Source organism: Larimichthys crocea, chromosome III, assembly GCF_000972845.2.
Source record: "Larimichthys crocea isolate SSNF chromosome III, L_crocea_2.0, whole genome shotgun sequence".
Classification (NCBI taxonomy): domain Eukaryota; kingdom Metazoa; phylum Chordata; class Actinopteri; family Sciaenidae; genus Larimichthys; species Larimichthys crocea.
The window spans coordinates 10,036,700-10,052,063 of NC_040013.1; the positions used below are offsets into that span (position 1 = coordinate 10,036,700).

The 15,364-nt window shown below is 43.0% G+C and overlaps 1 protein-coding gene across 2 annotated transcripts in view; it reads left to right on the forward strand.

Annotated features, from left to right (window-relative positions):
* The window catches only part of zmp:0000000755 (phosphofurin acidic cluster sorting protein 2), a 43,401-nt gene that overhangs the window by 25,194 nt on the left and 2,843 nt on the right, over nucleotides 1–15,364 (forward strand). The window contains exons 4-23 of one of the 2 annotated variants that reach the window (XM_019260057.2): nucleotides 519–644; nucleotides 2,340–2,502; nucleotides 3,636–3,727; nucleotides 4,030–4,110; nucleotides 4,458–4,517; nucleotides 5,885–6,036; nucleotides 6,187–6,280; nucleotides 7,301–7,384; nucleotides 8,166–8,293; nucleotides 8,492–8,624; nucleotides 8,719–8,823; nucleotides 9,024–9,130; nucleotides 10,171–10,325; nucleotides 10,421–10,531; nucleotides 11,654–11,756; nucleotides 13,905–13,947; nucleotides 14,043–14,085; nucleotides 14,227–14,365; nucleotides 14,517–14,740; nucleotides 15,231–15,344. In XM_019260057.2, the coding sequence (XP_019115602.1) occupies nucleotides 519–644; nucleotides 2,340–2,502; nucleotides 3,636–3,727; nucleotides 4,030–4,110; nucleotides 4,458–4,517; nucleotides 5,885–6,036; nucleotides 6,187–6,280; nucleotides 7,301–7,384; nucleotides 8,166–8,293; nucleotides 8,492–8,624; nucleotides 8,719–8,823; nucleotides 9,024–9,130; nucleotides 10,171–10,325; nucleotides 10,421–10,531; nucleotides 11,654–11,756; nucleotides 13,905–13,947; nucleotides 14,043–14,085; nucleotides 14,227–14,365; nucleotides 14,517–14,740; nucleotides 15,231–15,344 (2,257 nt within the window). Of the gene's footprint in view, nucleotides 1–518; nucleotides 645–2,339; nucleotides 2,503–3,635; nucleotides 3,728–4,029; nucleotides 4,111–4,457; nucleotides 4,518–5,884; nucleotides 6,037–6,186; nucleotides 6,281–7,300; nucleotides 7,385–8,165; nucleotides 8,294–8,491; nucleotides 8,625–8,718; nucleotides 8,824–9,023; nucleotides 9,131–10,170; nucleotides 10,326–10,420; nucleotides 10,532–11,653; nucleotides 11,757–12,408; nucleotides 12,718–13,904; nucleotides 13,948–14,042; nucleotides 14,086–14,226; nucleotides 14,366–14,516; nucleotides 14,741–15,230; nucleotides 15,345–15,364 lie in introns of those variants that run through there. The other variant, XM_027277377.1, reaches the window with a different exon arrangement.

Sequence of the window (15,364 nt, forward strand, 5' to 3'; positions counted from 1 at the left end):
AAGAGAAATTTAGTTCAGAAGTGAGGTGCAAGGTTCACCAACAGTTCAGCCACAGCCCAGCAGACTACAGAACGTCCTGGCAGTACAAATCCAGAATCTAACACCTCACATGTTGGTGCTGGCATCTGAGTACAGTGAGACACGCTGTATTTTATTTTTACATTAACTTGAACCAGGTGTGGTGATCGCTAAGCACAGGGAGTTAATCTGTTCACGCACCTCTTCTGGCGTGATGAAGGAAGGAGCTGGATATTAAGATAAACAGAATGCATACAATGTTATTGTATTATTTCAGTTGCATGGTGGAAAATAAAATGTCACTTGCAAGAAATTGAAGCTGAATACAGCAGAACTTTTTTGTTGCAAATGACTTCCATGATTGAAATAGTTTTCCAAACAAAAACAATGTGTTGAAAGAAGTCTGCGTGTTTGTTTTCATCTAAAAGGCTGATGAATATATTATGCGGTCTGCATCGTTTATCTGACTTTCTTTTTTTTCTTCTTCTTCTTATTTTCAGTACCCCCATTTTCTCAAGAGGGATGCCAACAGACTGCAGATTATGCTGCAGAGGAGAAAACGCTACAAGAATCGAACCATCCTGGGCTACAAAACTTTGGCTGTGGGAGTTATAAACATGGCTGAGGTATTACTTTCAATCATCAACCGTTTAATTTCTCTTGAGAAACGTATCATTTTCCTCTGAGCTCGTCACTGCGTCCTGCTTCTCTCTGACAGTGATTGACATGGCTATTAGTGTCTTTGTCTTGTCTTGGATGCCAGAGAGAGGGCCCTCGTGTGTTACACATCATGTCAGATGATTCATGCTCATCACACATACTGCTGTGTGAGATTATGGGCCGTCTGGAGCTGGCGTCATACGCACTTTGCAGAAAACAGCGCGTCCAGCCATGCTATGCAGAAATAATGGACTAGGAAGTCATATAAAGCCATTTGTAGATGTTTGTTTGATACAGCGGTGACTTCACAATTACGGCAGACTACATTTGGCCACTGGGCCTTTTTTTGTACCCAAAGAGGCTCTGCTTGCTTTGCTTACTGATGCCTGTTATCAGTGTGAAACTGGCTCCTGGTAATTGTGTCACCCTGTGGATTATTCACTAGTGCACACGCCTGTTGTGTTTTAACAGAGGAGAGTGGGCACTTTCTGATAGCAGCGGTACTACTATGGATTACAGTAAACAAAGAGTTGTAAATTGAGCTTCATATAGCCGTTACAGATCAATTCAAATGCCTTGCCGAGGACATAACTAGACAGAGATTTAGAGATGCCACGCTTATTTGGAATGGAGAAACACAGTAATTTAGGTACGTTTCCTCAATTCTAATTACAGCAGCTGACACGCCCATTATTGCTCAACCAGAGTTACTCACCATCAGTAGCCTCAGGACAGGAATCGACTCGCATCTGAAAGCGAGAGTGATGCATTATTGCATTTAAAAAAACACACACACACAACTGTTGTGCTTTTCTTGGTGCTTACTGCAGTGAAACAACCCACAGACTTCTATGAACAAAACTAGATTGGCCATCATTGGGTCCTTTTGGGTAATTATGTTATCATCTGCTGTAGAGTAAACTCTCTGGTGCCCTCATTCTGAATCTATTGGGGGCAATATGTGGGAGGAAGTCACTTATTGGACTTCGCGTGCAGCATTCAAGTGCACCCCTGCTGGTGTTTGGGCAAAATGAGCCCAGTCCCTGTACAGTGATTCATCAAGTGAAATATTGAAAGTACTCCCCGGATAGAGCTTAGAATGAAAGCTCATCCTTTTTCGTCTGATTCAAAACAGTTGATGCAAACTGTGTTACACGGTTTGATTGGCTGATATGAGCAAACTGGCTCGGCTCATTTAGGCATTCCGAATGGGAGAGCAGCATTGTGCTGACGAAGATTTATTTAAAGATAGCATAGCTGTCAGCTTGTAATCAGTCTGTAAATCTCTGTGAGCATAAAGCAGTGTAACAGAAGCCAGCTCAATCTCTGTTGGATCAGTATTGGATCAGTAAAGGGGGAGAGATAAAATTCTTCTATCCTGCCTGTCTGTTGAAGAATATTATTTGTCCCATGCTGCTTCGACATGGCTCCACAGCGTGACTGATAGACGAAGGAATTGTACAAGACATGAAAGCTTCTCAGCTAAAGAGGACTTGATGTTGAGGCAGATGACATCCATAAAGCAAGTCCTGTGTTGTATTCATTCAATACAAGATAATATGACATGTTGCCGGGGAGAGATAAAATGAAAGTGTCATGAATACATGTTTTATTAGAGTGGATTTTTTTAAATCAATGCCCGGCCTTCTTCCTATGCCCAGGTGATGCAACACCCAACAGACGGAGGACAGATTCTGGGTCTCCATAGCAACGTGAAGGAGGCGCCAGTGCGCGTGGCGGAGATCAGCGTGTACTCTCTGTCCAGCCAGCCCATCGACCACGAGGACGGTAGCGGCCAAGCTGGCCGCAAGACCAAAACCTCAGGTGCGTGCAGTCATCTCCAATCCCCCCGCGTGGGACTGTTAGACAGCCCTGTACCCATGCCGCCCGGCCAAATCCTGTGTGTAATTTCAGCCTTCTCCCCGCAGCCAGCCCTCCCTCCCCAGGCCTCTCTTTTCCCTCCTTCCACATGGCTCCTATTTCCCATCCCGAGGACAGAATAAACTCTATTAATCCCCAGGCCAACCTATGGCCCAGGAATATGTTATTCTCTTCAGCTATGGTTGTAATGTTGATTTGAGAGTTTAACAGCTTTACGGCCTCTTGCCTTACCCTGGTCTAATTCTGGACGGGGAGAGATGTTGAGCCCTGCTCGGACTCCACGCCTTTACCCTGCTATGCTGATGCCTCGCTGTTCTGGATGTTATTAAGGAGGCCGCTCAAACATAACAGATGAGCTCATGCACCAAGTATTAAACTGGTGTCACTCTGAGGGAAGGAAAGATGTTTATCTTTCGCCTCTATGCAGTGATCCTTAATAACGTCCACCCCATCATAGAACAGGATGTTTCACAGGCAAAGGGAAGTCTGAATTAGCTGTTAAAAAAAACAAAAAACCCTCCATCACCTGATGTGTCCTGGGCTGTGAAACACACAGTAAAATCTTCTTTAGGAACGTGGCTGTGGCTCAAAGCAATAAAATCAGCCATTAAACAAAAGAACGATAGTAAAATGTTCCAACCACAAAAAAAGTCATTAAAACTTCATCAGAATGTGAGACATGGATCACCAAAGAGTTCTGCAATCTAATTTGCATATAATAAGAGATTCATTACATCAGCTAGCAAATCTAGCATTTAATTACTTGCAGAAAATGTTTTTGCATTACCATATATTGTGTTCATTATTTTTAGTAGCCATAACAGTTCTTTTCTGATGAACTAGACAGGAAATTAAACAACTTCATTCACACAAGATGGAAAATTGTCTTCCTTGGCTCCCTCTGATATTTGTGAAAGAAGCAGAAACTTCCTAGAATTTCATGTACCAAAAAGTTTAAAAGGCTTGATTTTGACTCTAAACAAAGTGCTTCCTTTAGAAAACTTTATGATGACATGCTGCTGAATATAATGCTAGTCACATTACCCTTAATGTTTTTCTGTCCTTGCCTACCTCAGACCGCTCCCCAGATATGGACAACTATTCTGAGGAGGACGATGACAGCTACTCGTCAGAGCAGGAAGCCAGTGATGACGCAGTTCACGTCCAGGTCAGTGCCAGAAAATGCTTAGCTGCATTACCAAGTGAAATTAAATACATAATAAGAAATTCAATAAATAAAAAGCTCATGTCATGCTGAACATGCTGTTGCATAGTTACATGCACTAGTAATGTTGCATAAGAAGAAATTTAAGCGCAGGTTCTGTCAGAAGCAGTCGTCCTTTCAGAGTGTTTTGTTAGTATGTTTTCTACATTTAGCTTCAGTGTAGATTCAGTGTAGTGCAGATAGAAATGTGGAGACACTTTTATATTGATATTTAAGATACCTCATCTATCTTCTCTATATTTCAGGATCTTTATGATGAAGACGATGAGGTCAGGAAGCCCAAGAAACCCCGGAGGAAAATGATCCGAACCACCTCCATGACCAGAGTTAGTGTTCTCCTTTTCCACCACAGGGAGTTTCATGCTCGCCAATCATTGACTACGAGAATAACTAAAGACCCATGTTTGCTGCTGTACAAGCTTTTAGGGCAAAGCACACGCACTGTGTTCCATTTGTTCAAGCCATTAAGACGACGTGGACGAGCATGTAAATGAACGCTGTGGGTTCACTGGACTGATTCTAATGGTCTTTATGTGGAATGGCTGTGAATGAGTAATCCAGTGGACAGTTACTGGGAGAACTGATAAGCCACAGCCCAGCTGTCATGCATATTTAAGTTTGCAGTCTTTTTCTCATATTTGCATGTTGTTGTTGTTTTTTTCCCCTTTTGCAGCAACCTAACTTTAAGCAGAAATTTGTGGCCTTGCTGAAGAGGTTCAAGGTTTCAGATGAGGTGAGTGTGAAAAGAATAATAGCCTTTTGTTTTGATTTGCACCGGAGAGAATGTGTTCAGTGTCGAAGCAAACGACACGCCTGGAGTTTCTCACTCCTTCTGTTTTGATGCCTCAATAAATTAGCTGTGAAACGTATCAGTTATTAAATTGCCCTCAGGGCAGGAGAAAATAATCTCAGTATTGACTGTCTAAACAGCATATTGCTACATCATTGCTCATTTGCTCCTGACCTGAGGGGAATCGCCTGCAAACAAATCACTGCCACAGCAGAGGTACAAGCATCATTATGGTGCTCGGCTGCATTACCACTGTGTTCATGGATGCATGATTCATACATTTCCATTAGCAACCATTCGTATGCAGAATCCATTAACCACCTTATTCTCTACCACTTAATCTAATGATAAATGTAGGCTCATACGCTTGCCCTATTTAGGTTTGTGTTTTTCTTCTCTCAAGTCCTTCTGAATTTCTGTGGATTCTGCATAATAGCCTGTAATCAGGTCATCAGCAGGATGTCGACCATTTGCGTGCAACAACCCCTAGATGTGCATTAGTACATAATCTGTGGCCGAGGCCATTATTTTGGTAATAATTATCATTAAACTGTAAAATCTATAGGAGTAATTGACATAGCTATTGCCCATCAACCTGTATAAAAGATTAGTTTCTATTTTTACCTCTGTAGGTTTTTACACTGGATAAGGATTTGCTCCACCTTTTCACTCATCCCTTTGGGGATTTATATGTAACATTGAAAAAAATAGCCCTAAGAGGTCTGTACGAACGTTTTCACCTAGTGATGCTTACAAGAGCCTCCAGGCCATCTGAGCTGTGTTTTGCTGGATGCTTCTGGAAGCTCCAGGTGGCCCGATGATCTTTTATCACGTCCCCTGTCTCTAATCCCTTCCTTGTGGCTGGGCAGTGTGCAGGGCTACAGCTCTATAAATACATAGCCAGGAGGAGGAGAGGGGACAGACTGTGTTTATCTGCTCCCTGCCAGCTTCTGCACTTATGGAGTGGCATTAATCACCTGATTAGTCCACAAGCCTGCCTGCGTGCATTTCCTATGATATACATCCCTACTGTGCAGCTGGCAGATCAAGGCTCAGCACCTTAGTCTCTAGCACTCACTTACCTTTTAATTGGCCTGCTTAGGACCAAGGGAGGGATGTATTTATAGTCTTTATAGATTTTCTCAGTGTACAGCATTTAGTCTTCTCGTTCATTGTTTGAGTTGTGTTTAAGTGATTAGCTAATGCATAGCGCCAGTCACTCCTTATACCTATTTAATCTATAGCCATAATTACAAATCCCCAATTACAGTGTACTGATGTGTTGATAATCTGTCTATCCTGCATGGCAGGTCCTGGACTCTGACCCAGTCGACCAGACCCAGGAGGTGGAGGAGGATCTGGACTTACTCTACGACAGTCTGGAGGTATACAACCAGAGTGACAGTGGGCCAGAGATGGAGGACAACGAGAGTGTCCTGAGCACGCCCAAGCCCAAACTCAAGTATGTCTATATACTGGATTAATTCTCTTCACAACCTTTATGGTTTAAGAAAGTATTTAAAAAAATATTTATAGTCATACTGCCTAGAAAAACTGTGAAGAAAAGCATTTTGTTGTTTTCTCCAATTTAAATCTTGGTTTCTGTTTTCAGGCCGTTTTTTGAAGGGATGTCTCATTCCAGCTCTCAGACAGAAATTGGAAGCATACACAGCCAAAAAAGCCAGCAGAGAGAGCTGTCATGTCCAGTAAGTCGACCAGTCACTGTATCAACAAACCCATCTGATGCCTCTCAATTTGCTGGAGAGGTTCTTTTTGTAAACAGTGTTACTTAAAGGATATTGCCCCTGGGCACTGTTTAAATGTCTGGCAGTTCTCTGTGCTTATTGTGGTTCAGGGATTCCCAAGGACCATAATACTACAGGGAAGATATTCTGAGCATGAGTGCAATGCAGCCCAACAGCTTCCACCCTAGCAGAATCCGATGGGTGGGTGGGGGTGGGGGCTGCAGTCCTTACCCTCTTAACCCCTACAGCCTTCCAGTATTTATAGGGAATGACACCAAATGACCTCTCCACCACCATCAACAGACACACACACACACACACACACACACACACACACACACACACACACACACACACACACACACTCACTCACTGACACAAATATGCTCCCATGCTCAGAGAGAAGATTGGATGGAGCAATTTTGAACTCCTACTCAGATTTATGGCCCATTGGAAACAACAAGGGCAGAGAAAGAGAGGGAGAGACATGTTGAGTCTGATGGCGAGGGAGGGAGTGCTGTTTATAAATATCTGGGAATCCATTTTAGCCTGTAATAAAACAGCCCAGAGCATTTTAGACAGCTATAGCCCTCCATTTTGCTCAATAAATGTCTCCAGTCGAACTTCATAAACACGTCCTGCAGGCAAAATGGAAAGTCTTTGATCTAATATTGAAATGAATTAAACTAGATGTTACAGGATGCACTTAAACACTTTCAGTCGAGCAAACTTGAGTGTGTCAGTTATTCTTTCAGAGGTTTACATATCAGCAGGCAGCGGTAGTGTAACACACAGAAGCTTTTAGAGATATTTACACTCCGCCGCTGACTGTGGAGCCAACACTGCGAAGCGGTCAGTTTTGCCCTGAGCCAACTGAGCATAGCAGACCCATTTGGGGCTGTGAGATTTTGTCATTTTCCATTCACCAGTGGCCTCCATGCTTAAAATGATCTAATGTTTGTATGTGTGTTTATCTCACAGAGTGGAGAGTTTCTGACCGTGGACAGATGTAAAGTGCAAGGGGCCAGGTATCAAGATGACAGCATCACAGATACAACCATCGGGGTATGTTTTTGGAACAACATTAGCTGTATATGACATTTTTTTTCTCAACTAAAACTCCCTCGAGGATCTCTTTCTCAGAATTTTTCTTTTCTTACCCCCCCTGCCCTCTCCACTTGAGTGCCTTTCTTCCTGTGGGTCTCAGTTGTTTTCCAAGAGAAGGAAAAGGGGGGCAGTATGCAAGTGTGGGCAAAGCAAACATCGCAGTCATCCATTATGGATCAGTAGAGCAGACAAGGCAGCCCCATGCTGGATAGATCCTGACTGATGAGGGTCGAAAGGGGGGCCGGCGTTTGTGTTTGTTGTTGTCTTTGCACTGTCGGGTCAGTCTAACCTTGTTCGTCTCACCCACGGCTCCCCCTCTGAGTGCCGGGCAAGCAGCTCGGCGCACCGTACCACTAACCCAATTTAAAGGGAATATCTAAACTGCAGGAACAGTGTTTCCTCAGCCACCTGCTAAGAGATCATGACTTTCCTCGTCTATCATGGTGGGCTTGCATCATTATCTCTAACCTCAGCAACAAAGCTCAATTATTCACCAGGCCAACACCTCTCTGCCTCCCTCCCCGCCTCAACTCTCTCAACTTGTGTTCTTAAAATGCCGGCTGCAGATGCACCACACAAAAACACATGAAGAATGCAGAGTGTACCTTAACCTGAAGCCTGAGAGAGAAACTGGTGAAGTTTGACAGGACCTCACGGTGCCTGTGTTGTATGATAAACCTTAGTATTGTGCTCTTACAACCTTCTTGTCTTGTCTTTGCTCTCCCCCTTTTTGCTACAGGAGCCAGAACCTGATGACAGCGGGCCTGGGCCGGGGGAGGTGAGCAGCTGGGATGTCAACACTGAACGGATAACCAGCTCTGTTGGCAAGCTCTGCAAGACGGAGTCTCAAAACCACATGTCTCCCAGGTACGCTGCAGATCGCTACATCTGGAAACGCGCATAAACGATAGTGTTATGTCATCATGTATGTACACAAGCTCCTTTAGATTATCTGCTTTAATGTGTCATCTGGAACAGATCCTCTTAAGAAATGTTTTGTCAGCTTCTGAGTCCAGTCGACTAGGTTCCGTCATGTGTTTTGAGCTTCTCGTGTCCTTTCCTCAGTAAAATGGAGAACAGGCTGCAGAGGCGTCCTCGCAGCACGTCCATGAAAGACAGACAGAACTCCAAGGCCCAGAGCGACAGAACCAGCAGCATGGAGAGCGAGTGCTCACCAGACTCGCGACTCATCGCGCAGGTAAAAAACTCACAGATGTGTCCTTTTATACATGTTTTAACTTCATTGGTGGCTCTCGTCGATCTCAAACTCTGATTTTTTGTTTGCCACAAAGGTTCCTAGGAAGTCTGTGTATGACCAGCTGAACCAGATCCTCATCTCTGATGAACGACTGCCGGAGAGCATCATCCTCATCAACACTATGGAGTGGCAAGGACAGGTGTGTGTTTTTTTATACGTAACACTTTGAATCATAAACTCTCCTACCTTCATCTCTTCATTTATACAGAAGAATGTCATAACAAAATGTCACGGCAAAAGATACTTTGTAGCATGTTTTTCCTGCTTTCTATCCAACCCTGCCTCTTGCCCTTGTATATCCATTAACTCATCATGTCCCTCTCATGTGTTTCTGTGCAGTACGTAGCTGAGTTGCTCCATGAACAGGCCCAGCCCATTGTGTCCACCTGCTCTGCTGCCGATGTTCAGGCTGCCTTCAACACCATCGTTACTCGCATCCAGAGATTGTGAGTCGCATACATGCATACATACGTAGACGCACACGCCTTTGGTTGAACGACGCCACAAAGTGTGATCTTGTCGTTTGTTATCTCGGGAGTAGTCCTCGCATAAACATGTGCATGTTTATGCTGGCTCGCTGCCAGAGAATTCCAGGACGCCATCGCTCACGCTGCTGCAGCGCTCTCTGTCCGTGAACCCATTCTATCAAAATGTGCTCGTTCTCTCTCATGAAAAGCTGACGTTCAGTCTCCTTCTCCCTTTTCTCGGATCCATCTGCTCGGCTGCCATCTCCTCAGGAAGTCATGTCAGTGGGAGACGAGGCTGTCTCAGTCTGCTGTGCTGCTTCTGTTAAACCCGTTTTCTCTTTAATCCAGACGAACTGCAACTTTGCCACTCTTTATACACCTGCTCCTCAGTCAGCCTCTTTACCGCAGCTGAGGCCGTGTCATGTTTGACATGCTCATTCAGTGCAGTCACTGCTTCAGCTGGCTGCAGGGTTTTCCTCAGACGTTGAGGGTACATTTTTAAAACCCACATATATCAAGGTCCTGTTCTGCTATTGGAGGAGGCATAGATACAAAGTCCTTAAGATAATCCTGAAAGTGAGTTACAGATACACATACTTACTACTTATATATGTAAAATATAAAACAGCTTTGTAAAACCTGAAATTATCTTTAGGGTTTAATTTAGTTTAATGTGTTTGAAGTAAGAATTGAATCAACCCAGAGTCCTTTCTTTCAGTTTTCAGACTCTTAAAGATTAAGTTGTCATTGTAGGATTAGGATCTTAACAGCTGTTGTAATATTTGGTTTAACTTGAGAAAGACGTGCTGATACTTGCAAGTACCTGGAATTGCAAACCATATGACATAATCTGTCTTTAAAAAAGTAAAACCGGTTTTAAACCAAGAAGAATCCTGTTGAGATATGAATCTTTCTCTTAGAAAGCCATAAATTCTCTCACACACCCGCTCTCACCCATTTCTTTCATGATTTGAAACTCTATCGTTTCTTTTAATGACTCACTCCTTTTCTTCTCGCAGCTGTAACTGCAACGCACAGACACCACCCACGATGAAGGTGGCGGTAGCAGGCGACCAGAGTTACCTCAGCACCATCCTGAGGTTCTTTGTGGAGCAGCTGGCCAACAAGACACCTGACTGGCTCAGTTACATACGCTTCCTGGTGATCCCCATAGGTAAGTCACCCAGGATTAGTACAAACCATGCTGACGTGCTGCATATTTTCAACATCTGTTTTACACTTGAAGTTTTGCTTTGCTCTCGTGCACAGGTTCTCACCCCCTGGCAAAGTATGTGGCCTCCTTTGACAGCAGGTTCAACAGCATCTTTATGGACACTGCATGGAGGGAGCTGTTCTGCAGGACGGAACGGCCCGCCTCAGGTAGGATGCATAGCTCTGGTGTCTGGCTACAAAGCAAGTCTGTTTGTCTAATGTTCAGCCAACTTGAAAGGGAAAGAAATGAGGTCAAAGCATGGGTCAAAGGCTGATGGATGGGAAGAAGAGATTTCATCTAATGGCCAAAGACACAGATGGCATGCTTTAGTGTAGCTTTACATCAGGGCACCACTCCCTGTAAACTGTCTCCACCAATCCTGAGTTAGATATTTACCCCGTATTTGAAAGAATTGTGTGTAACATTAAAAATTAAAAAAAATTCTCATTAGAGAATGAGATTGTACATCTTGTGGGTTTATTCACTTTGTATGTATCTCTGACGATTAAAGTTTTAACACTTGTTACAGTTTGCCACAGCCAGTAAAATATTCAAATGTCGGAGTAAACCAGGAGGCCAAAATCAAGACATTTCCATTATTCAGCTCTTTTTTTGGGGACTATTTTCTAGATTGAAAGCTCTTTTTCTGTTCGGTTTGCTTTTAACAGACTTTCAGTTTATGAATCTAACAGTCACATGCACACACATCCATTCTATTCCCGTCCTTTTTGTCAATTCTCACTTGTTCTGCCCAAACAAGTCTGATAATCTTCACCCTTCCCCACCTTTTAATTCACTTAATTTACGCCCCATAGGTGCAACAGTTACAGTTCCACAGGCTATATTGAATCACCTCAAAAGGGATTCCATGCAAAACATAAAAGATAAAATATGACATAAGAGACTGGATAAGATCTGGATGTGAGTGCTTTCTTTCACACGACAGAATAGGTTTTAAGTGCAACAAGGGAATAGGTCCAAATAAATTAACGCTGCATGTTTCCACATTTCAGGTTCCCAAAAAAATGTATGCCAGACTGCACGTGGCCTTCTATTTGACACACAATTTATCTCGTCTGTCACATGGCTGACTTAACCCAAGTTTTAATGACATTTTACGCCCAGCACCTCCGTCTCTTTAACTTGGAGGAATGAAAATGATTAATGCGCAGTCTTAGTAGCGATCTGCCGTATTTGAAAATTGGATTTTGCGTCGAATTGTCTCGCAGCCTGTTAGTCAGATATGGAACAGTGTAATGTTGTTAACAAGCCTTCTCTGGTCTCTGCAGATAACATAGATGTAGCAGGACGAGTCTTTCAGTATCTGGCAGGGGCCAACGTGTCCCACCAGTTCCCCATCTCAGAAGCCATGCTCACCTACAAACAAAAGAGGTAAAGTCACTTTGATTATTTCATTTTGAGCATACTCATGTACTGCATATGTTCGTGTGTACGCATGTATATTTTTGTGCTTTTTTTGTGCTCTGCCTGTTGGAATGATCTCTAAGTTGCGTACTGATATTAATGTTCAGTTTATTCCCATTAGAATTGAGTCCTTGAACAAATATGGCTATGACTGATCATCAGTTGAACTGCATGAGAAGATGCATATGCATGCAAGCGGACACATATTCAATACACACATACAAGATGCTGTGATGTGTGATGATAAACCATCAGTTCAATTGTTACTGCAGTCACACATGTTCATTCTGACATGAACGAGTCCAGAAGACGAAGGTTCTTAATTCCACGTTTTGCTCAAAGGTTTATGACTGATTATTAAATTAGATAGAGAGCAGAGGTTCAGTTTTCACGTCAGCACAGCCGAGCAGACGAACACAGACGCACTCAACAAACAGGCCGTTGCATATTTGTGTGCATTTGTTTCTGTCCTTTCTGAGGTTTGACCAAACCCTTCCCCTCTTTGTAAGAGTGGCATCCTATTGGTCAGAAGGTACTAAATACAACATTTACACAGTTTTAACACTGTTGCATTCCTTCTTCCCCCTTTCCTCCTTTCCCCCTTTGATTTGCATTCAAGGAAAAGGAGTTTGTATTTTGATTTTTACATCAGGTATCTAATTCAACTCTCGTTTTGTTTTGCCCTCCTTATTCTCTCTCCTCCATTTGGCTTGAGCTCCTTGCTGTGTCTTAACATTTCCCTTCTCACACTCGATAATCACTGTAACTTCACTCTGCACTCTGTCCTGACTTGTGTCTTTGGTTCGGTGTGACTTTGATTCTTACTTTGTCGTCTGTGTTGTTGCTGTGAAGATTTGCCTAACAACCTTTAAAAATAACCACAAATAATCACAAAGTGAAATGTTTTTTTTTGTTTTTCTGTTGATTTTGTTTTTTGTTTTTCTGGCTCCTGTATCCAACAATATCAGTGTCACGTACGACGTTGAATGAATAGTGTCGTTTTTTTTAGTCAGTGGAATTTTGGTTTCAGATTTTCTATTGATTTTAAAAGTGATCTCAAGATGTGTATTGGTTTGCCCTCAGGAGTGGCTACATAATTATGAATCAGCTGCTCAATATTATTGACTGCTACAAAGCCAAAGACACATTTAATCAGTCAAGAAGTTAATAACGTTGTTAATGGTAATATCTCCCATTCATTCCAAACTCTCTCATATAATATACATTTTTGGGAGTTGTGTTCCAGCTCGTGAGGCTACACATGATAAACTTCCTGTTTACACTGTTGATTGGTTTCAGTTGGACGGCGATGCCGATGTTTCCTGCATTATTACTTAAGTTCTTTCTTGCAAAGACATGTCCTAATTAGATTTAGTAAATCACTAGTTTGTAAGTAGCTACTTATTACTCTTTACATCACTTAAATATAGTGATATAATACAGCACTGACGCTCAATTGCTGGGGAGTCTGGTCCTGTTTAAGCTCTGGAGTCAGCAGTGTGGCTCATCTTCTTGTTGTTTGCTGTTGGTGCCATCTGTTTTTAAGGCGCATCATAGACTCGCCGGCTAGTTTAGGAGTTGCAGCACATGTTTGAGGACATTTGCAGAAAGATGACAGTATTTCACCTCTTCTCTGTCGGGTCACTAGATGCATTTTTGCTTTTTTCAAGCTGTCGTTGTGGTCTGGATATCTATTAGATACTGACATCGGCCGCTGCACCTACGTTCCTATCTGTATTGTGAACCGGTCATGCTGTGTAGTAGTGTCAAGTAGCCACACTGTTAATACAGCTGGGCGTAATCTATCTCTTGTATAATGTATAATTATAGCTCTCTTATCCTGACACTGACTGATAAGAAAGACTCTTCTTTTGGTTGTAAGGAGCGGTCCTCTCATTCATCTCATTGTAACGTGACACCCCCCCTCCCCGAGATGACCCCATTGCACCCAAACCAGTCATGTGCCATTTCTGCTGCGATGGGACATGGTGCAGGCCATGCCACTGCCATCCTCCCTCCAGGACCATTGAGTGTTCATGTGCACCTCTGGAGTGTTGAAGTGTTCAAACTCACCTCTGAGCATACTCACAGCCTCTCTACTCTGTCTGTTTACAGCCCTGATGAGGACTCATGTCAGAAATTTGTGCCATTTATTGGGGTAAGAATTGATTTCCCTGTGACAGACAGAATTGTTCATAAATTGTGTTTAATTTAGTTTCACACTGAAACCTTTTTTTTTTTTTATTCCTGCAGGTTGTGAAAGTTGGAATTGTAGAGCAAAGTCTTTCAACTTCAGGTAAGAGGGACATTTGTGTTGCTATGACAGCTGCTCACTGTATAGATATTCATATTTATTTTACATCAAGCAATACATTTTTTTTCAGCATATAATCCACTAAAACTTGTGTTTGATATTTTCTTTCTCCCCAATTTGTAGTGGACTCAGATGATGCCATGGGGGTCAACACAAGCATCCTGTCCTCCCCAACGCCTCCATCGGCTGGTCCGTATGGGAAGGAGATTGGGGGCACTCCTCCACAGTCTCCCTCTGTGTCCACCGCCCTTTCAGGAGCTGGGTACGTCAAAAACACACATAATTATCAAGAATTAAACGACATCCTCTACATGCTTTTTCTATCATACATTGAGCTGCCTTTTGGTTGCTGTGGTGTACAATAAACACATTTCTCTGTGGCGTTTCTGACTTTTCCTGTTTTCCTTTTGTAGTTCTCCGTGTTCGGGCAGTGAAGTGATGGGGCTCCAGGTGGATTACTGGACGTGGCAAGGCCCGGAAAAGAAGAAAGAAGGAGAGAAGAGAGACGTGGGACTGAAGAACACCCTGAAGAGCAACTTCCGTTCACTGCAAGTCAGCCGCCTGCCTTGTGGAGGGGAACTCACCCCTCCACCCAGCATGGCCATGACTGTAGTCACCAAGGAAAAGAACAAGAAAGGTAGTCAACATAGAAATCCTCGTGAAGAAAAGAGTCGGAATGAATAATCTTTTTTGTTCTATACAATCTTCCTAAATTTTGTACCTAATCTACCCACAATTCAACTGATGACCAACAGTCCAGTCAGATTCAGGTGCATTTTGCTAGTAGCAGCTAATATAGCCTTGAGATGAGGAACAGGGGTGTGGTAAGCTCACTTCTTTCTAACTCCACACCTCCAGATTTCTTTTATTTTGTACTTGTCCCAACCGAACTAGACGGTGACTCAAGTGACATCACTTGACATCACTTGACATCACTTGAGGTAATGAATCAGACTCTACACAGCTCTGGAGCAACAAAATAAACAGTACAACTTATTTATTTTAGTAGTACTCTCTGACATCTGGAAACACTAAAATCAATGGAACTCCCTTTTGTGTACAAAAGAAAACAAAACTTGAAGAAAATGTGTTCACTAACTCCTCTTACTCCCTGTTTGATTTCCCAGTGATTTTTCTCAGCAAGAAACCCAAGGAGAAAGAGCTGGACTCTAAGAGCCAAGTGATTGATGGTATCAGCAGGTTGATCTGCACAGCCAAGCACCAGCACACGATGCTGAGAGGTAAGACGGACGTGAACACA